This window comes from Trachemys scripta, chromosome 11 (assembly GCF_013100865.1).
Source record: "Trachemys scripta elegans isolate TJP31775 chromosome 11, CAS_Tse_1.0, whole genome shotgun sequence".
Lineage (NCBI taxonomy): Eukaryota > Metazoa > Chordata > Testudines > Emydidae > Trachemys > Trachemys scripta.
In genome coordinates, this window is record NC_048308.1 from 57,628,703 (window position 1) to 57,651,893 (window position 23,191).

General features: G+C 39.9%; 1 protein-coding gene across 3 annotated transcripts in view; it reads left to right on the plus strand.

The window, feature by feature from the left end:
• The window catches only part of CARF (calcium responsive transcription factor), a 51,418-nt gene that overhangs the window by 10,198 nt on the left and 18,029 nt on the right, over positions 1-23,191 (plus strand). The window contains exons 4-12 of one of the 3 annotated variants that reach the window (XM_034785947.1): positions 1,376-1,496; positions 5,671-5,800; positions 7,649-7,733; positions 14,173-14,362; positions 16,893-17,013; positions 17,595-17,738; positions 20,210-20,440; positions 20,951-21,113; positions 23,020-23,095. In XM_034785947.1, coding sequence (XP_034641838.1) covers positions 1,376-1,496; positions 5,671-5,800; positions 7,649-7,733; positions 14,173-14,362; positions 16,893-17,013; positions 17,595-17,738; positions 20,210-20,440; positions 20,951-21,113; positions 23,020-23,095 — 1,261 coding nt within the window. Of the gene's footprint in view, positions 1-1,375; positions 1,497-5,670; positions 5,801-7,648; positions 7,734-14,172; positions 14,363-16,892; positions 17,014-17,594; positions 17,739-20,209; positions 20,441-20,950; positions 21,114-23,019; positions 23,096-23,191 lie in introns of those variants that run through there. The other 2 variants (XM_034785948.1, XM_034785949.1) reach the window with 2 other exon arrangements.

Sequence of the window (23,191 nt, forward strand, 5' to 3'; positions counted from 1 at the left end):
GTCTCTCTCTGGGTTCCAACCCTTCCTTCTAAATGGAAAAGCACCAGTTTTAAGATGGATTCCAGTACCAGGTGACATGGTCACATGTCCTGTGAGACCCCCCCAAGCCTCCATTCTTTCCGGCCTGACTCACAGGAAGGCTTACAAGTAAACAGCCATTTACAACCAATTGTCCTGGTCAATGGGAGCCATCCAGATTCTAAAACACCATTAATGGCCCACACTTTGCATAATTACAATAGGACTTCAGAATAATACTTCATATTTCTAGCTTCAGATACAAGAATGATACATTCACACAAATAGGATGAACACACTCAGTAGATTATAAGCTTTGTAATGATACCTTACAAGAGAACTTTTGCATGAAGCATATTCCAGTTACATTATATTCACATTCCAAGCATATTTTCAGAAAGCATATGGAGTGCAAAGTCACATATGGCATCAGCGGTAAGTCAGCCAATGACATACCTCTTCTACCTTTCTCCCCTGATTAATTTGCATATAACAATGGCACACAAGTCTTACATTTTCTCTTTTTTTTTTTAAGTAAAAAAATAAATAATTGATCCGAAGTTTTTTGCTGGCATATATTGTACATCTACAGAAAATTACAATTAAAAAGACACCTTGCTCATCCAAATTGTGTGTGTGTGTTTGTTTTTTTAAAAAGCCAGACACCAACCAAAAAAAAAAGTTAGAAACAGAAGATGAATATTTATTAGATAGGGCTTACCTTTTTTCACAGTCTAGAACTATTTATTACCTCAGAGAATATCTACAAAAAAGAAAATAATTTGGTTTGCCAGGTTTCCTGAAGAATGTCCTGAAACTTTTCTAATTCCAGCTCTTCCATAATATGTCATAGCGGTATACAGCAGTTTTACAAGACTATAGATTTGAGGAAATTGATATATTTTGTACTTGTTATTCTACGTGACTATAACTTTAATTTAGGGAAACAGCAATGATTTTCAGTTTCAGATAGTTAATACACTTTTTTAAAATCCTTTTCAATAGAGCTGGTAGCAGTGTTCAAAGTTTCAAACAAGGCAGTTTGGATGTCAGAACAAAATCACAATTGCTTCTCTCTATTTTTAGCTTAATAAATGTTAAGTTTTTAAAAGTTTTTGAGCAGTTAGAAATCAATGACACATAGGGTATTCTAGAGTGTTAAAGTGGACTGTCTTCCATCATAAGCCCTCAAATTTCTCATACAGTAAAATCAAATTACTCTGCAAATGTAAAACAATTTCAAAGGTAGTTATTATTCTGGTAGTAACCAAAACATGCTAATGCCACTGAAAACTGGTTAACCAGATCATGCTATATAGTTAGTATTACAAAGTATTTTTAATTCTTATTTTAATAGATGATTGTTGCCAGCCAGTCAGAACATGGACAGGTGCTACATGTAATTCCTTCGACCCAGCCAGGAATGGCACAAGTGATTATTCCTCAAGGGCAACTTTTGGATGTCACCAGCACGCAGGGTGAGTTTTATCTGTAGGACTTGAGGATTGTCTGTTTTTGTGGCCAAACACATATCAAATGATCCAACTTTATGAATTCTTTATTTCCCCTTTCCTTCAATTAATATTGTAGATATAATACTAAATACCGTATATACTTGATCATAAGTCGGCTCGTTTATAAGTTGACACCCCCCCCCCCCCAAGATGGATAAGTAAAAATGGAAAATTTTTATGACCCGTTCATAAGCCGACCCTATAATTCAGGGGTCAGCAAACTTTGGCTCCCGGTCCATCAGGATAAGCCTCTGGTGGGCCGAGATGGTTTGTTTGCCTCGAGCGTCCGCAGGCACAGAGGTAAACTAAGTAAACAAAGTGTCCCGGCGCGCCAGCTGCTTACCCTGACGGGCCGGGACAGCAACTGGTGGGGAAATTTTTTTGGGGGAGAAGCTGGGAGTCAGGGGATTAACCCCCTACATGACCCCACCCCTAGTCTGGGACCCCCACACTCTCCCCACCCCATCCCTTCCCACCTTATCTAGATGTCTCTGGCCTGGCTGGAGCTGCTCTGGCAGGCTGGGCGGCGCGGCCGCAGCATGTTCTGGCAGGCTGGGCCGGGTGGCATGAGCGCAGTGTGCTTCGGCGGGCCGGGTGGCCCAGCCACAGCCTGCTCTGGGGGGCGGGGCCGAGCGGCACAGCTGCAGCCTGCCAGCCCTGGAGCTGCAGCTGCTTTGGAGGCTGAGGGGGGAGCAGTGTGGCCAGAAGCAGAGACTCTGGCTGCACCTCTTCCCTTCTGGCTCTGCTGGCTGTGCTGCCACTCCCTGCTCCCTCTGTTGGGGGGAGGGACTGTGTATATTCCCATTCATAAGCCAACCCCCTTCTCTGGTGCTTCCCTTTTTTTGCTAAAAAAAATTGACTTATGAACGAGTATATATGGTATTTGCATTTACAGCACTGTTCTTCTGAAGATCACCATGCATTTTACAAATGTTAGTTAAGTTGGGACAAGATTCTTGTGAAATAAGTATTACATATTATGCCCATTTGAGATGTAGTATGGGTAAGTGGAGGTATTGAGGGTGAAATTCTGCCCCGGTTTACATCCCATGCCATCCCATAAACTTAAGTGGACATTTGCAGAGCTAGCGTGACCAGACGCCCTGATAAAATCAGGACTGTCCTGATATTTAGTTCTTTGTCCTGCATCCCGACCGAGGTTTTTTTTTTGCTCTGCCAGCGGGCACCCCCTCCCCCCTGTGTGTCCTGATATTTTGTTCCTCTCATCTGGTCACCCTAGGTAGAGCCAAAATAGATTCCATGTCTATCTTTCACTTTCCTCAGGTACATTGTATGTCACCAAATTTGCATATTCCTGGCTATCTATGTAGTTAGGGGCTTCTGCTCCTTCTCTGAAGGAACAAGTATCTGTGGTCCACATATAAGGCATGCTTCAAGGCCCACTTTAGTTAATGGAAAGCTTCCTTTAACTTCAGAGGGCTTTGGGTCAGTCCCATAATTCTAAAAAATCTGTGAAAAATCAGTGAAGAACCCCAGACCCAGTAACAATAAAATCTCTGGAGGCACCCTCAGCATCATTCCCACAAGAATAAGCGGATGAAGTTGTCAATAGTGAATAAATAGCTTTGGGGCATAATTACTTTTTTTAGTCAAGATTTTGGAATGTTATTTCCTGTGCATTCTGTTCTCTTGACAGTGTCATTTGAAGCAGATGTCCACTGCCAATGAGTCTGTCTTGATAGCCCTGGATATGAAATTATCTGCATTTTACTAGTTTTATGTAATATAATTAATAATATGGGGCTTTTCATCAGTAGATCTCAAAGCATTTCACAGAAACCCAGGGAGGGAAGGAGGGTGGTCAGTGCTATTATCCCCATTTCGCAGAGTTATGCAGAGCACTGAGAGGGCAAATGACTTGCCCAGCGTCTCACAGAAAATCTGCAGTGGAGCAGGAAATTGAATGCACATCTCCAAGTCCCACGCTGATGCCCGAACTACTAGTCCAGCCTTCCTTTGTGCATGCAAATACTCAGAGAGCCTCCCCTCCTAACTTTTAACACTGTACATCAACAAATTTATCTGAATTTTGTGTTGAGTAGGTAGCAGTCTATGCTCTTTAGCTAGGCTATGAGAACAGTACATTTCAATTACAGTACATAGCATTGATTTTGACTTTTTTTAAAATAGTCCTACATTTGAAAAGTGACTTTCACTGGAGTCTCAACTTTCAGGACACTTTCCTATGGCAGACCTTTTTAAAAAAACAAAATGTCACCAGCCTACCCCTCAACCATTATTTTAAAAACAAAGAAACCTTCAGAAGCTGGCTTCCTTCCTGATGTTAATAAAATCCTGAGTATCTTGGGGCTTGGTGGTGTGCTCTTTATTTTGTTTGTCTTTTGCAACATAGTCTGCTAGAACAGAGAAAAGCAGTACATAATTACATGTTTGGGGTTTTCAAAAATTTTAAAAGGATTTTATTATGTTTCCAAATTGAGACTTTTGGGATGTTGCACTAAAAAATGTTTAACATCTACTTTAATAATTTCTACTGGGAAAAAAGTATTAATGCTTGTGCTGAGTCAGACAAGTCTGTTAGCAGGTACTGCCAGTTTGAAGTTATTGTGATATTGTTTGAATTTATAAAAGTGAGGTAACTCATTTCAAAGCAGTAAATGATGCCAAAAGTGGTGCTTTTACATTATGGGCCTGATCCAGTGAAGACAATGGAAATTAAAAAAAAAAAAATCTACTCTGAAGCCACATACACTGAGTACTTAGGGTATTCACTGAAGAAAAATTAGTATTTTGCCATTGATTTCATGGGGCCAGGAGGATTTCACCCTTGATATATCAAGAATACATTTTAAGCACACAGTAAGGTGCAATGAAACACACCATTGCATGTGCAGATAAGCTTGCTGTTTTCTTAAGAACAATTTAGGCAACTAGTGGAATTGCAAAAATTTGATTGTTCGCTTGTAAGTTTAGCTGAACACGAGGCTTTATCTGTTTATCCCAAAGTTCAGAGACAAGTTCTGCTGCTCAGAATTTCATAAAGAGATACTCATTAACAAACTTCCACAGGCCTTTCTATGTGAATGATCTCTGCACCACATCTACCAAGAATTTTTCTTCGTTCTCAAACACTGGTTTAATTACATTCACGTTTTTCTTCAAATTTTCCTTTAACTGCAGACAATTTGGAAGTGTCTCAATCTAGGAATATTTGCTGTGTGTACTAACTGCTGTTAGTAGATCAAATGTAGATGAAACGTTTATCCTAACTATTTATTGAATAACAGTTACATTTTTTAGTAAAGAAAAATGGACTTAGAATCAAATTCTTGAAGTATAATCCCACTATTGACGCTGAGCCTCTCTGTGGTCTTGAACTAATACCTTTGCTGTTTCAAGTTCTCTAGCTGTATAACATGGGGAGTAATAAAAACGTACTTTACTAGGGATGTAAGGATTAATTTGTGGTAATATGTTATTTTGAAGATTAAAAGAACTATATAAGTGATAAGTATGATCATGGGCGTGGTTTGTGGGGGCCGAGGGGCATTGTCCCCTCCAAACTGCAAGCCTCATCTTGTCTTTCTAATATCTTGGGACCCACACAGCTACAACAGCAATGCATACATCCGTTAGGATTAGTCATTTACTGTATATTGAAGATGTCCTTGCATGCTTAGATGGAATGACCTGAGGCATGGGCCTACCCATTTGTTTGCTCCTGATTAGGTACGAAACAGATTTTAGTTAAACCTCCCTTGTTGAAAATAATAAAGCGAATAGAGGTGTAATTTGTAGCCACCAGGGTTAGACTTGCAACTATGATATAGATTTTTGAAAATGTAGGACAGATTATTTTACAAGTTGTAATTATTTGTTTAATCATGTAGGGATTTATCTGCTATAGTGGAGTTACAAAGATGAAACAGTATAACATCAATGATGTATTTGCATGCATATTCCTACATTTTATAAGTCATCACTATTCATTCATAATTATTTAATTTCTCTATAATGTGCCATCCACTCCATTCCTTTATTTCATGTGCAAAAATGCTTGCTTTTCAAACAGATCACAATAAATCATAACTTGTCATTTCCCCGTTCTTTGTGCAGTTATTAAACAGGAGGGTGGTGTGGTTTTTTTCCCCCAAAGATGTTTCAGAAGAGAAACGCAGTGACGGGAACTTGCAGACAGTAGCAGTGGCTGCTATCACAGACAGTACAAGCAGTTACATACTTCATCCCCAAGCATCTCTCACAGTGTCCAAAAAGACGACAGCCAGGTAGGTGAGAAGGTAAAGAGCAGATCAAGTATCACTTTGCACCACTGACACATACAATTAGTCATATCGTCAATTTCAGTTCATTTTTGTAATTGTTATTACAAAATTATTATAGAACTCTCCACAAGTGATTGCAGTCTGTAAATGCTATTGAATGACATATTGTAGGCTGCAATATATCATACAGGGAACAGCTGTAGATGTGCCACTGCCCTGGGAAGAGGGGTAAAATATCTAAATTCCAGAGACAGTGGGATGTATTCTGATTTCATATTGGTGTACATTTAGAATAATTCCATTTAAATAATTGAAGTTACTCCAGATTAATACTGGTGTAAATGAGATCTGAAAGTGACTGAGCATAGGGAAATCATGAATCTGAGTAAAGTTTCTTTTATTTGCTATATGGGAGGGAGGCTGTTTATTAGGAATTCTAGGCCAAAGAGAAGAGCGGAATCTTAAAATGGAATTTGAAAGAACTCAGAGTCAGTTAGGTACAGAGAAGCTGTTGGTGTCAATGGGAAAGCCCTATTTCAGCTGATGTTCAGGGGGACACTCTTTGAGCTTCTTCTGAGAACTCTGTGTAGAAATCTTTGCTAACAGAGTTTTCCTATAGTTGACCTTTGAAAAGTATATTAATGCAGCATGATTTCTTAAAATTAGAAATAAGCTACTTTCTCACTTTTTTCTTATATCCTTTTGGTTCCAATACAACAATACACTATATTTCTTGTGCTTTTAGTTGATAATAAATTAGGATTCCTTTTCATATAATTAATTTTGATTTTAAAAAGAGAAAATCTCTACAAATTGTAATTTTGACCTTTTATTTCGTGTGTGCCCTCTTTGGTGAGCCTGCCTTCTTACATTAGGATTTGGTGGGAAAGCAAACATGTTAGGTCATCATCACTGCAGCATAATGTTGTTTTGCAAACTGACTATATTGAAGATGTCTCTAAAATGTAGTAAAAATGTTTTGTGAACAGATGTTCTAATGTAAGTTTTTGGAGATGTTATGCAGGAAAATAAATGTCCTGAAAGCCAAACATATCTGTAGCTGGATTTTAGGGCTCTTTGTGTTGGCAGTAGGTGATTTACTTGGAATGGTAGACAGATCTTGATGGATTTAGGGAGTTAGAAACAAAATGTGACCCTTCGTGTAGGGACCCCATGATGCTCACATGAAGCACTTTTTGGTAGCTGTTTTCAATAATCTAAGAATTGCTATATTTGAAAACAAGTAACATTTAACATATATTTGATGTCAGTGTAGGCTCCAGAATTCTACCATGGACCTCCTTGTATACTGGAATCTTTAACAAACTCCACCAGTCTGTTTTAACAGTGTTCTAGCTGTGATTTTTATCAGGAAGCTATATGGCTTATATTTTAAGTATGTGCTTAAGAGCTTTGGGGGGGGGACAAGGTGGGTAGGTAAATCTTTTATTGAACCACCTTCTGTAGCTGAGAGAGACAAACCTTGGAGCTATACAGAGCTCTTCCTCAGGTCTATTCTTAAGTGCTCAGGTCTCTTCTTTAAGTGCTTTGCTGAATTAGGCGACCCAACTAAATAGGAGAATACAGAAGCCAGAGAGTGGCATTTTAAAATATGGCATCGTGTGAAGTTTTACAGTAATTGTGAGTCATGTTGAGAATGAATTTTTTCATAAGTTTCTAAAGATAATTGTCAGTTACAGGTGTTGTTACAGTATCTACAGTTTGGCAATAAAAGTTAACTGCAGTCATAATACAAGGATATTGACAAAGGGACTCATATATTGCCTTTACTTTGGATTTGATGTCACTCTCTTGATTATCTGTCTATATGTTTATTGCATTATTTTTCAGGATAGTGGAAGACCTTTTTCCTGTCCCTCTCCAGCCACTGCCCCCAAACACTCCTACGTGGGCCCGTCGTCTCAGGAACTGCGAGGTGGGCTGCAAACAATCCTAATTCTACTCAGTTCATCTAGATTAAGAAACTCACAGAATAAAAATGTTAGTTATGTAGATTGTTTGCATTTTAAATTTCACAGTGCTATAAATAAAAAAGTCTGCCACTTTTAAAAAGTGCAAGTGCTTTATAGCCATTCTTGGGTGTTGTGCAAACCGCAGTGGTTTGTACTAGACACTGCTTCATTTGATTGCATTTAACAATCCATTAATTGGAGAATTTCTTTCTTGGGGCCCAAGCCTGCAACTGTGCCTGTAACTTTACTTTCATGAGTAGTCTCATAGGATTGAATTCAATGGGATTGCTATTGAGAGTATGGGTCCATGCCTGGTTGCAGGATCAGACCCTTAGTCTACGAGAGTAAAGGTACCATAATATCAACATTCCAGAAGGGCATTTATATTTTAATACAATCACACAACTTTACTTAATAGTCTTCTATCCCAGATACCACAATATGTACTTGTTTCTCTCATTCATCAAAGGACTTTTCTCATATTATCAATTATTTTTCTTCCTTGAAGTGAATATTTTTTCCTTTAGCTTTCCCATATGCCGCTAATTTTGTTATAGAAAATTCTTTACATTTATAAACCAGACTGATCCCCTTCCTACTCTTAGTTATTTTTTAAAAAAATCCATAAAATGATTTTATTTCCATTTATATAGTGCAAGCATTGCACCCTGATAAATGCCACAGAATTTACATAGTCGGTTTAAATTAAACTTTCCACCTAGCATGCCATTTTAACTAAACCAGGAGTCAGCAGCTTTTAAATCTGAGAACTACATATTCTTAAGCTGTCAAATGTCTGATTGCAGAAATGTCACTTTGTGGCTAAATGTGATGCTGCTGACACATGTAGACATCAGTTGATTTTAAATTCCTGAGCAATTGAAAATTCCTCTCTGTGCACACTTTCAAATAATCTGTAAACTCATTAAAAAACACAGATAATACCTTATTTATCACATGCAAGTGTTAATATAGTATTATGTATATTGATATACACACCCAAAAGCCAGGAAATTGGTAACGTTAACTTTACCATATTGAACATTAATTTTGATTACTAATTTGACTGTTAAAAATATGTGCAGTATGTACAACATAGGTGAGTTAATCTTGTTAGGATATTGCAAAGTTAAAGCTCTCATATCATTTGGGGATAGAATTTTTGGTCATACTTCATATTAAGGTTCCATTTATACATAGTTTATAACAGGTTAATAAATGATTAATCAGCTGGTAGAGTCCAACAGGTCAATTCGTTGCAGATAATCATCTCTAATCCCTTCTATTGTGCTTATAGCCATCTATATCACACATGCTGCTCCTAACTGTAACATTTGCGTAACATCTGTTAATAATTTATTAAAAGTATTTTATTTTATATAAAACTTTATTTGAAGATCAATGGGGCTTAGGTCCCTGAGTCCCTTAGTCCCCTTTCACATTTCCACCTACTGTGTTTAAATTCATAACTGTAAGATCTGCATTCATATAGCATTTAATGTTCTAAAATTGTAAGAAAAAGAAAAAAATACTGCTTCCGTTTAAAATGCCAGTTCTACTCTGAATAGTGAGAATGTAAGATCTGGTCTCTGCTGCTCCACAGAACTATTCAGAGGCGTGTTGTTCCCTTTAGTAACAAAAATAAGTTTTATTGTTTTACTGCTTTTTATTCTTGTTAGCCCTGGAGAGCAGGAATGAGCTGAATTCCATTCCTTCTTGTGTATCATCAGCAGAATTGTTTTACTAAGTCCCAGTCGGTTATACTGTGCAAGCCCATTGGATTGCACAGGTGTCATTGAGGGCATAATCTGGGGTTTTCAGATGTAATTTAGCCAAGCTTGTCCTGTGGAACCCTTCATTGCTGGCGATATGTTAGAAGGAAAGAACCCGAGCTAAGTTTGCTGGGCTGACAGTTAGAGAAAACTCTTCTTTACTTCTCCGCTGAGCTGAGCACCCTGGGGACAATAAACATAGTATCCCAGAATTCCACTTTTTCAGTCACTTTTCAGGACAAACTGAACGTGAACAATGTTAGTGCCTGCACGGATGCCCTGGGAGAAAATAGCACATGGGGGCTTTACCTGTTGTGCTTGTGCAGGAGCTGACTGCAGTACAAAATTGTTGTTCCCTTGAGCACTAGGCTCAGGACCCAGTAGCATTCCGCAGCTCAAGAAGGTGAGGCAGTCAGCGCCTCAGCTCCAGTGCATGACTGTAGGACTGATGTCTGTCTGGCAATAAGCACAGAGCAGCAAAAGCTGCACCTTTCCCAAGTCAGCATTAAGGGCTGTTGCTGACCATGCTCCTCCTGTGCTTAGCTGAGCCATTCTCCCTACATCTGTTCTGTTCAGGCAACTTATCACACATCACTTATGCAAAACTACGAGCTTTGTCGGTGCATTTAAATGGCCCAGGTAAGCTATGGAGTTTACTTCATTGAGGTGAATCGGAGCAGACATTTTGATGTAGCTTATTTTTTAAGTGAAGGATTATAATTTACAGTAAAGTATTTCTGATGGGCTGAATTAATGAAGTGCCTTTTCGGCTGTGTGGCAGGATGTTGAACACTTCACAGCATTCCTAGAAGCCAGATCCATTGGACAGTTGTGCAAGTTTTTGTGGACCATGACTGGAGCAGATAGGTTCATGCGTCCTGTGGTTCCATTATTTCCTCTCAGAAAGATCCCAGGGGTTGGTATAAGACAACTAATCATCCATCGGAAGGTCCCTTTTTGAGAAAAATACTCTGTTCTATGTGTAAGTAAAGCGGCGGTGGGAGACTGACTTTATTTGGGCTATAGGGCCATCAACTTACAACATACAACTGTAGGCCTGTTTTACCTCACTAGGATGGTGTATCCATTGTCCTTGTACCTGGCAGACGTAGGGGCTTGAATGAGAATAAGATGAGGTGTTGATTAAGGAAGCCTCTGGAAAGTGTGGTGGTGATGTATTTGCTCCCATATTGAAGACCTGTTCCTGCCTTTTGTAAAGGAGGTGTGTAATCTGATGCTCGTTTGGATAACCTCACTGCACCTGGCTTCCCAGGTAGCATAATTGGCCCAAAAGACCAATTATTTATCATCCGTGTTTGGCTAGGCAATTGCAAACTTTTACTGTAAAGTTACTGTATTTCTCACTAGACATCCTTCTACTAACTAGCCTCATAGCTTTATGACCGTCAGATTGGATTGCTGCCATGTGCTGTAGGTGGAGCTACTCTTGAAGGCACAGAAGTTTCAGCTGTTGCAGAATACAGCTATTCACTTACATAGCAGACCTGGCTGCAGGGAGTATGTTGCACCAATTCTCTGCAGTGATGATGGACTTCCAGTTCACTTCTACATGCAATTCAAGATGTTTAGTATGATCAGCAGAACCTTATGTGGTCTGGGTCCAGGCAACCTGAGACTTCCTCTTTCTGTGTGTAACACTGTGATGGTTTGAGCTCAACCTTGGGTGTCTGAGCTAAGAAATCCCTAAGATTTGAATGTAGAGGAGGGCTGGAGGCAAGGAATCTCAATGGAGGTCCTTTTTCTCTAGAAGTTGTTCCCCTCATTGGTCTCACAGAGCCCAAATCTGTTGACCAGCATGGCGCAGGGGGTTGGGTTTGTTTTTTTTCAGGCATTTGCCTGATGATAGTGGTTGTCGGGCATATGTTTAATTGTATCAGCTTGTTCTGTATTTTATATTCTAGTGTAGACTAGAATGTTGACCGAGTGAAACATACAAGACTAAATACAAGGTAATATTACCAGTTTCAGAGCTAAGCAAAATAAACATACAAATGGAAGGCATTCCTGCCACCATCAGGCAAATCCGCTCAGAGCAGGTTTTCATGACCTTCTGGTAAGAATGCATGAACACCTCTACTGTTGTGATGGATGTATACCATTGTGGGAACATGATATCTTGTGTTGGTATGCCTAATCTACATTATAAGATTAAGAATAAATATAAGAAGGTTTGTATAGCAGATATCAGCCATCTTTTTAATATTTAAATTCTGTGTGAAACTTTTTCTTAACTTAGCCCAATCAAATAATAAATAAAGTCTAAAGTAACACTTTAAAAAAAGAGAGCCTCCCCCCCACCCCCAAGAAATAAAGCACTTAAATAAAGTAATTGGGGGGGGGGGATTATAGCAAGTACAAGGCTGCCACTTGTTAAATGATGATGATCTCAAAATCACAATCCGTTGTGTAATTCTTCATCATTTTTTCCTGATCAGGTGTTTAGTGGAAGAAAGAATCCAAATAAATGTGTTTTTATTATATGTAACCATTGTTTTCATTGCCGAGAATAGAGTGAATGTATTTTCTCTGATGTATTTTTTTCAAGAATGTTTTCTCCAGAGAAAACTAAATGTTCTCTCTTTGGTTTAATGCTCTCAAACCTGTGTGCTGAGTTAACAACCTGCGCAGAGCAGATTTTTTTTTTAAATTTCTGGCAGATGCCAAAATCTCTTCTGTCCTTGCAGCTAGAAATAGCAACGAGCATTTTGCCTTCCCATTCTCTGAGTTGCGCCTGCAGCCCTTCCAATAGCTAAAGACCCAGTACATTTTCTGTACACAGCAGCGTAGAGTAACTCCCTTAAAGTTAATGTTAGTGTTGCAGAGAGAGAATTTTACCTAGTGTTTCTGTCTGGGTCTTCAACCTCCTCAAGAACTCTCAGAACATGTATTTTTAAAAACCAGACTTTCCAAGGCCTTTGCTTTTATGCTCTTGAGAGTCAGTGATTTATCTGTCTTCAGATCCAATTCAGTTGCTTTACTTCCCTACTTCTCTGCTGTCATGGTTGATTCAGTCCATCCTATTTTTCACTCTATCAACTCTGTATTTTTTGTTTTTAATTCTAAAGATAATCAAAATTTGTAATAAAGACTATTATTCTCGCTCTGCAAGCATGTGCACTCACGGCAAATCTTAGTGATATATCATTTGGGCCAAATTCAGTTATATTGTAAGTATGCACAACTCCATTGTCTTCAGTGGAGTTGCATCTACTTTTGCCAGGGTTGAAAACATGGAATCATAGACTTGCAAAGGAGCCAAGTTATTATTGTCTGAGAGGCCGGAAAAACATCAGGGGAATGAAGACGTCAAGTGAAACACTACCATGTTTTGGTTTTTCTTAAGGTCCAGTAGCATTCTTGCTGCTGCTTTTTATTCTGTCTCTGTCTCCCTTATCAGTCACAAAATGTACTTCCATCAGTGGGTTTACTATGTACATTGGGCCCTTTTCAGCTTTCATCTTAAAAATCTATGGTATCATCTACTTTTCTGAAAGTCTGGTTACATCTTTCCACTCTGAATCATTTCTTTCATAAGGGTTTTAATGTGCTCACTTTCTGTGTCTGGCATCTAGCAAAGTATCTGCTACTATAGTTTTTCTAGCACATACATTTTCCAGCTCCGCAGCCCAAAGAGGTTGTATTTATTTTCAAGTTGCTCCAGAATGGTTTGCAGAAAACCTGTAGCATCTCGGAGGGAGGGGTGGGGCGGGTGCCAGCTATGTGCTGTATGGCATTTGTTTTTCGTTCTGTGGTTTTCTCATCTGTTTCCTGGTTGGTGGATTGGGGTATAGATGAAGCCCATTGATGACCAACTGCAGAGTCTGGATGCTGCGTGAGGTGCTGAGGTGTGAATTTGCTTATACATTTAGCAGATAGCCAACAACAAAAGTCAAGTGGAGTCAGTGTGAAGAACTTTTAGCACTGAGCCCACAGAGGTCTGTTGTAGTCAGCTGGAGATGTGATGCAAGATGGCATGCAAGTGACTGACTGTGACTGGTGTGTGTGACAGAAACTCTGCTTGAATTATTTGTTCCTTCTCTTAGATGTGACCAGCAGGTCACCAAAAATATTTTCTAAAATTCACTGGCATTTAATAAGTATTTATTTTAGTAGAAAAGTCTGAAATGAAGGGAATGGTCCAGGATAAAGGAACTCATTTGGTTCTGTCTTTTGGTAATAGAGACTAACCCCATTTACCTAAATATCAGTTAATGGAAGGTCAGTTACAACTCCTGATTGCATGCCTTGCTCCCTCACCTACCCAAAATGTATTTGTGTTTGGAAGATTTTGCATATCTCCAAAACCTTTAGAAACTGGGTTATACTGTAGATAACTGTGTTATAATAATGGACCAATGCTCAGACATTCAGAGTATTTTACTTACGATCTCAGATTGCTGACAAACACCTGTGGTATGAGCTCACTGAAGGTTGGTCTTGTGTTAGACCCTATGGTAAATCTGGTTGTGATGCAACCAGTGCACAAAGCATTTCAGACAGTCTCCTCGCCTGCCACCATGCCAGAGTCCCTGACTGCATTCATTTTCTTGGGTACCGACAGCAGTCAGATTGGTGAATAATCCTATTATTTCACCTCCTTTCCATGCAGAAAATTGGGGACTCGTACCGCGGCTATTGTGTGAGCGAGACAGAATTAGAGAGTGTTCTAACGCTACACAAGCAGCAAACACAAAGTGTGTGGGGGACGCGCCAGTCTCCAAGCCCAGCCAAACCCGCCACACGGTTGATGTGGAAATCTCAGTATGTCCCATATGATGGGATCCCTTTTATCAATGCAGGTAATTAACTTTTTTTTTTAATAATTATTTTCAAAGTTTCAAAATCATTAGTCAGTTGGCCAAAAGAAGGACCCTCATGAAGCTATACCTTAGTATTCTGGCAGAATGTTACTAGGCATTGGTAAAATCAAGGCACAAACTTGGGAAAGGATGGCTTAGTGGTCTAAGCCCAAGTTTGAAACATTTAGATTCCCTGGAACGCAGGTTCATGTTACAATGTGAGTGATTCAAGCCCTTCATCCTTTAGAGTTAGGTTAATTACCATAAACATTTTTTGAAGGAGACCTTAAAGATGAGGGTCCTGTCTGCTCTGTATGGACATTGAAGTTTTCATGAGGGTGGTAAGGGATTGATCCATCAACATTACTAAGGTTTCTGGGGGTCCTGCTGAAAACCTTGGGCAGTAGGAATCTATAAGGTATTTAAAATCACTCTAAAACATTTTTTCAGAAAACTTAACCAGAGAGATGACTCTTCTAAATAAATATGTAGACTTTACCAGTTTGTGATTTCATATTTCTTGAGTCATAAAGCAAGTATTGTATGAGCGTGAGTGTGAATTTTAGATGTGAAACTGGTCAAGTCTCTTCTTGATTAAATGGAACCTATGGGATACGATACATGGTTGACTGCAGGATGCATTTGTTTGAGCTGAAAGTAACTGAAAAAGTGAAATGTCATCACCCATTTTAAAGCTAAGGCCATTCAGCTATGAAGAGGTGCAAGAATATATTAAAGGACAAATCCAGAAAAACAAGCTTTTTTTCCCCCCACCCCAAGAGACACTAGATCTTTTTAGCAACTTGTGAGATTAGCTTAACAAATGATTCTCCGAGAGAGAGTGAGAGTAAAAACATGCTCAGTTAATATTTTGTTTTAAAAAATATTGTGGATTAATTTAGCCTAGTTTTAGTATTGCCTGCTTTGGCCAGACAGAGAGGTAGGGAAGCACTGTATATACTTTGTACACACTATTCTACTTATGAATTTTACTTCTAGTTTGAACACCCCTGTTATTAAAAACCTAGACTTCTTTTGAACAGAGGTTGCGGGTTAAAATGGAACCCTGATTTACCAAACCCCAGTTAACTTGACTTTCTAGTTAATTGAAGATTGGTTATGTTGCTGTGGTGTCACACTTACTGAGGCTCTATAGAAGTAGAGTTTCAAGCCTGCAGCGGTCCTGAGCTGTGCAGGACTGAAGTGCTGTTCTTGTGGAGTTTCTAAGCTCTGCATAAGTGGAGTTGTTCTTCAGTCCCTGGCCTGCCTCTGCTTCTGCTGAACCAGTTAGCTTTGAAGAAGCTGGCCAACATTCTGTATTGTGAAACAGAAAGTTTCAATATCCAAACCCTGATTTTAGTAAGATTTTGGACACTTGAGACCTTGGTAAAATCAGGGTCCCGTCAAATTATTTTTGTCATGCATGCAGGCAAGGACAAGGTTGAAACTATCAAATTCTTTTTCATTTGTGATCTAAGCCAATGTTTGTTCCCAGATTTCCAGTAAGAAAAGTCAGTGCTCTAGTCCACTATATCATCTGGTTCCTTTTTTGAATAGCATCTCTATTTGCGTTGATATTTTAATGTCACATGCTCATGCAAAATATTATGGATCATCATTTAGAATCAGCTCATATCTCAGCAGTGTGACACAATAAACGCATCTGTTATTTCAAAGCTAGAAAATGGTATTTAAAAATCAGTATTTGGATTATGAACGGTAGGTGCTGGGGAACAAAGTTAAATGTTCTTCAAAACAAATAATGGTTCCCTTCCCAGCTCTGTCATGCTACCTATATTACTTTACTCCTCTTTGCCATATGTCTGAATAAAAGAAACCAATTACTCTAATGAAGTTTGCACAAATGTTGTGGAAATCTATCTTTCTTGCACTGTAATATTTGTATTGGGTACTATGTTGATATAATATTGGTTAATAGAAGAAATTGGAATCAAATTCACAAACCTTAATAACCTGTAAGAAATCAAGTAGCAGCAAGGCTAAAGAACTGAATACGGCACAAGAAGTAAGGAACTCCCAAGTTCTGATTTCAGCTGTGCCTTTGATTTGCTGTATAATTTAGAACCAGATTCTGTCACCTCGACTTGCATTTAGTAAGAGCAACTTACTCAATAAATAACCCATAAGACTACTAATTGTGTAAAGTGCTGCTGCTAAACATGAGTAAAGGTGGCAGAATCTGGCTTCAAAACTTCGTGTTTCAATTTTTACCCCTGTAAAATGGCTACGATAATATTTAATTACCTACCTCACAGGTGTTTTGTGAAGATTAGCTAGTTTGGAAAGTTCTTTGAAACTGTGATGTGCTCCATAAGTGCTCAGTAGTATTATGGGGAAAGCAGTAACTCAGGCACCCACAACCCTAAACATGTGTTCTTCCAAGAAGAGAATGAAAATAAGTGCTTCAAATCACTCTTCTCTCCTCAGAAATCTTTTTTTGTTGTCGTCTGCTGGCTGGAACAGTTGGATGTTTGAATTAATAACAGAACCAGTTGCTTTCTGTCCACAGGAAGCAGAGCCATTGTGATGGAGTGCCAGTATGGGCCCAGGAGGAAAGGTTTCCAGCCCAAAAAAACTGGCGAGCCGGAAAATGCCTCCTGCCAGCTGTACAAAGCCACTTGTCCAGCACGGTAAGCATTAGCTACAAAGCTGAAAATGGCAAGGCTCTGGTCTGGAGAAGCTGGTAACTGATGTAAAAGAGCTTGCATCTCAAGAAACCTAACTGGTAACTGTGTTGTGACATAGATTTATAAATATATTGTGCTTTATCTCCGGTACAAGTAGGAGTTAATGCTCATTTAGAGAGAAGAAGGATACGTTCCCATGACAGTGGATGTGGCTAGAATCTGAGAGGTCTCCTAAATCTGTTATTTTGGAGGGAATGTATAGCTCTTGCCATTCACCAAAGACCTCTTCCTATCCAACTCCAGTGGCATCTTCTCTGTTCTCATCCCCCCTTGAGCTTTCTGCTGTCAACTTCCTGGGTTTCAGGAATGGCTCTGCACTCTTCTAATTCACTTCTTACCTGACCGACCAGTCCTTTAGAGTACTTCTGGGGCTTCTCCACCCTTTGAACCTCTTTGCTTGAGTTTCCTGCAGTTTCTTTACAATAAAAATAATCTGAAATAAAATAGTTGATGTTTCTGCCTTCAGAAGGATAATGAAGCTGGATTTTTCTTTTTTTGTATTTTTTTTTTGTTTTTCTTGGAAGGATCTATATTAAAAAGGTTCAAAAGTTTCCTGAGTATAGAGTTCCCACTGACCCCAAAATTGACAAGAAAATCATAAGAATGGAGCAAGAGAAAGCTTTCAACATGCTGAAGAAGAACTTTATAGATGCTGGAGGGGTCCTCAGGTGAAATTTCCACTCGTTTCTTATCTGGACAAATGGGGGTTGGGGGAGAAGGAAAATCAGTTGTTTGGCTATTTTTAAAAGGGGCTTCATTAAAATATCTTGTAAAAGGTAGAAAACCATTCACAAGGAACTCCTAAGTGTTTTGTAAATGTGTAATATACTGTGCTGTGGGAGTTATGTAAAATACGCTTCAGAATACAGACTGAAGCAGTTATAGGATTGTGGGTGTTACCAACAATGAGCCAGACCTCTCCCAACCTGGATGGCTTTGTGTCCCAAAGGCAGCTGACCATCGGAGGATCACTCCCAGTATGGGAGGATCTTTAGATGCTGTACATTGGTGTAATGGCTTCTCCTTCACAATCTGCCTTCCTGTGGCTGTCAGAGAGCATGACTGGGAGAGAAGGAGAGTGTGGTCAGAGCAGTCCCTTGGGGCTGTTGGCAGCCAGCACGAGGTAGCAGAGCCTCAAATCAGTTGCTCTTCCTTATGCCAGGGGACCAGAGTAGCCCCAAGATCAAAGGAGCACAAAGGTAACTTTTGTGAACAACCTGACGGAGAGACCAAAAGAAGGGTTTTCCCCCCCTACAAACCCTTATTCATGTGGGTAGAACGTATCTACATAGACCTATTGACATCAGTGGGATTATACACGAATAAAGGGTTGCAGTACTGGACCCATTTACCTTATTTGCATACGACCATAGTGAGTTGGGGGAGGAAAAGGGAACATTAATAATTTTTGGTGAAGATAATGTCAGTTTCAAGAACCATATTAAAACACCTATATACTGTAAACATGAAGGCTCATTAATGGGTAAGTGTAGCTGGGATCTACCTAAAGGGTTTGATCTTCTGCGTTTGATTCACCTCTGCCAGCAAAATCCAGGCTGCAGTCATGCAATGGCAGAATGTCTGCCTAGTAAGAGTCATAAGGTGAGGATGTTTTATGAAGTTATACTCCATTAGGGGACCTGGAACAGACTGGTATTTTCCAGGGAGAAAGGAAGGCTAGAGAACCCAAAAGATGTGATGAATCGGCACATCTCCTTGGCAGGTTCTGTCTGTATAGCCCTGTTGAAGCCCTAACTGCAAATGAAAGTAGTTCCCTTTGGTGAATTGGTGGCAGCAGTACCACCGTCTACCCTTTCTAAGGGATGAATTCGCCCTGAGGTGCAGCTCTCTCCATGGGCTGAAGGGAGTGCTTAACGCCCCCTCTGCTTGCAGAGATGAATTAAGCCCCATATTTGCTTGTAATGCTTAGGCAAAGTGGAGTGAGCCATGGGTAGTGAGTCTGAATATTTGTCTGTCAGTGTAAATTAGTGTTATCTGAACATTATTTTTTGTTTACATGCAATACCTAAAAGTAATAAATAGAAAAACAAAAAGTGGAATAACAATGTTTCTGTGCAATGTCTTTCATCTGAGGATCTGAAAGGACGTCACGATTAAGCCTCATGCATCCCTGCAAAGTAACTATCTATTATTATTAATCCCAGTTTTCAGACTGGGAGACTGAGGTTCAATCATTTGCTCAAAGCTACAAAGCAAGTCAGTTGCATAACCCTCGCAGTGTGCTGCTGTCCAGTCTTTCTCTAATGATTATACCACACTCGTAATCTGTCCCACACTCTTTCAAAAAGAAAGGCATAGATGGACCCTGCATGTTTGGGATATACTGTCCATCAGAGCAACTATATTTATGTATTTCATCTACATATTGGTCAGAAAGCATGTGGTGTCAAAGCATTGATTAAGATGTCTCCCATATGGACTGATTCATCACCCTCTGCATGTCTGCTTTGCCATTTGGGAGAGCTGTGTTTGATTCCTTGTTGATTTTCTCCATCACTGAGCCATCAGGACTGGGGAGTGCTACAGAGCAATATGTGGAGCTGGGGGAGTGGGAGAGGAAGAATACCTCATCTAGATTAATAGCCACCTTTCTTGTCAATTAAGAGGATCATTGACACGAAAGGAGTCCTATCTAGTGCTTAGCTGTACGGATGGTACACTCGGTGCAGTGCAGAGATTCAGGGAGAGGGATGGCTCAATGAATATTCCCTTCAGATCTCAAGCCAAAAATCCTGTACTGCCGTATTGTACTCTTTTATGGAAGCTTCGGGGCACAGATTTAAAGCTTCTTGAAAGAAAAGAGTAATCTCTGGGAGTGTTTTGTTTTAGGTTTGTACTCAAAATTATGTAAAAACTGGTTGTTACTTGAAGTATTAACTATGTATTTGGTGCAGTACAAGGCAGACATAGTCGCTGTCCCTATGTGGGGGTGGGAGAAAGCTGTGTGTGCTAGTAATGAATGCTGTTAGTTGCATATATATACAAGTCTTGTTGATAGTCTGATTAGAGGGTCTTCATTCAATAGCATTGTTCCCTTCCTGGGGAAGGATTTAAATAAATGATTTTGTTTTACTGTCTTTGTTTTGGAATTGTACCTGGAAACGCTCCTTCTCGTCAGATGGTATGTGCAATTACCCACCCAGCAGGCCCACCAGTATCACGAAATGGAGACCTGCCTCCCTCCTTCACCGTCCGCTTTCCCCATATCGTCTCCTGAGGAAGAGGAAGATGCAGTGAGAGATGAGAACTGTACTTTGCCCTCCCGACTTCACCCACAAGTAGCGGATAAAATCCGAGAACTGGTGTCTCAGGGAATAGAACAAGTCTATGCAGTGAGGAAACAACTAAGGTATAGCATAATCTACTCTAATTATACTGCCTTCTTTCCATATCAACTATACATTCAGTTAATCTGACTTGAAGCTATGTGGCAATGCTGATTGTTTCACGAATCTATCCCCACATATAGCATTAGCTGAATTTATCCCCACATATGACATTAGCATCTCAGTTTTTTTTTAATTGGACTTTACCTTAGATATAACTACCTGGTAGTTCAGCTCCTCACACTGCCTCATACCAGATCACCGTCTAGGGCTGCTTTTCTTCTTAGTGTTGGAAATGTACATTTTATTGAGCTAGTTCTGTTAAATTCTCCTCAGGATACCTGAGGAGAAGAGCCAGGTCATGGGATCTACTAACTTGTTCTTGTCTTGTAATTTTTAACATGTTTGGAACATATTTGAGGGCAGAGACAGAGGTGACTGCAGAAGAAGGAGAAACATCTCCTAATATTGTAAGTGTGTTTTAACTTTTGACAACACCCTTTTTCCCCCCTCCCTTTTCCAATACTTGACAGAAAGTTTGTGGAGCGAGAATTATTCAAGCCTGAGGAAGTACCAGAGAGGCATAACTTGTCCTTCTTCCCAACTGTGAATGACATCAAGAACCACATCCATGAGGTGCAGAAGTCCTTGGGAAACGGGGAGATGTTGTATAACTCAGAAAGCATCCCAGCAACGGTATTATTGGAGCTTCACGCTTTCTTCTCCTTCTTTCTTTCTGAATCTCTGAGATGAATCCTGAAGACTTTACTTAAATTTTACTACTTGGCCTTTATTCAGCCAAAGCTCCCGCTGATTTTGTATTCCCACTAGTTTAATTTTCAAAGGAAGTTTTGTCTGAAGGATAGATTAAATTTAGGCCTTTTTAAGCATACACCTCTACCCAGATAGAATGCCACCCAATATAACACGAATTTGGATATAATGCGGTAAAGCAGCGGGGAGCCCCAGGCCCTTTAAAGCGCCACCCAAGCCCCGCTGCTTTACCATATTATATCCGAATTTGTGTGGAGCCCAGAGCCCTTTAAATTACTGCCCGGGGCTCCGGCAGCTGGGTTCTGGCGGTGATTTAAAGAGCCAGAGGCTCTGGCCGCTGTGGGGAGCCCCGGGCCCTTTAAATCCCCACCTGTGCCCCGCTGCCAGAGCTCCGGCGGTGATTTAAAGGGCCTGGGACTCCCCGCAGTGGCTGGAGCACCGGGCCCTTTAAATCACCGCCGGGGAAGCCGTGTGGAGCCCAGGCCCTCCTCCACCACCCTGAAGTGTATTTGGTTCTGTAAATTGCATGGTTAATATTTAGCCTAAAGGTTAACATTAAAGAACCAAAGATCAGACAAAAACACTTGAAGAGACATAGAAAAGTGACGTGCACTGGAAGACCTGCGTTGGTGAGGATGTTATATTGACACAGGTTAGCATTTGTAGGCCTTATAAGAAAAGAAGGATGGATGCTTTGCATGCTGGTACTGGAAGTCTGTTTCACATGTATGGGATGGCATGGAAGAAGGCAGGGAGATGAGAAGGAAAGTAAGGGAGTGGCATCCCTTATGGTTGGACATAGTAATAAATAAGAGCTGAGATGAAGGCAGGTGCATAACCTTGAAGACAGCAATTTGAATCCTAAACTGGATGAAGGGCAGCCAGCAGAGGTATTTGAAGAGTGGAGTAATGTGGTCTGGGTGGTGAGTGAGGATGAAAATATTGTCTATTGCATTAGGAATGGACTGAATGGGTGTGAGATGAGGAGACGAGAGGATGAGGTTGCAGCAGTCCAGGTGAGAGAGAACTATCGATGATGAGGGATGGATGGATGGATTATTTATTTGTTTGTTTTTGGTATGTTATAGAGAAAGTGGTATCAAGATTTGGTGACTCCCACTGGGTCTTTGACTGACTTAGACCCAGACAGCCACCAGGTGATGCCTCACTCCAAGCCAACGCATGCAGGGCTAAGTGAGGTTTCAAGAGCCTCAGATTGCATATCGCTGATCTGGTGGCGCTTTAATTTCATAACATTTCAAGGTGAATTGAAATGTTTGGTTTAAAAAAATAGTTAAAAACATACTGTATTTAAGAGCTTAATTCACAAACTTTACACAAAAGCTGAAAAGTTTGTTTGGTTTTTTAATATCTGCCAAGACTGGTTCTCCTGCAATAGTTGGTGATCCCACCTAAAGCAGGGCAGGGCACAGAATTCCTTTACCCTTCTTAGGAGTTTCTGATGTTGTCTGCTTTTTGCAGGGTACATGCAGAACCTTGAGTTCAATTTCCAGCCTGTAAATGATAGAGAAAATTATTTTCAAATAGTTTGTGTTCAAAATATATCTAATTTCAGTTTTAAAGTCTAACCCCGTTCTGAGGAGGATTTAACCTACCAGACAGAAAGTGGTTTAGAATCCTTTTAAAAGCACAGTGCTTCACCTTTAATAGTTTTAAGAAATAACCCCAAAACTCAGAAAGCACAAACTTACAGAAAGAAGATGTTTTGATACTCATTTTCACTGTAGTTTGAGTCTGTACCAGTATTGTAGGGAATCCTGCTCAGCACCCTTCCCATTTCTGAGAACTGAGGTCTTTTTCCTTTCAGCTCCAGTGGACCACAGATGGTGGGAATGTTCTCACAGAAACAGTGACTGTTACATTTGCCTCACCACCTACAGAGGGTAGGAGCATATCAATATCTTACTTGTGTTCAATTTTTGTTTTTGTCACTTGCTTTACGAAAGTACAGATCTCCTCCCTGATTTTTAGAGATCTTG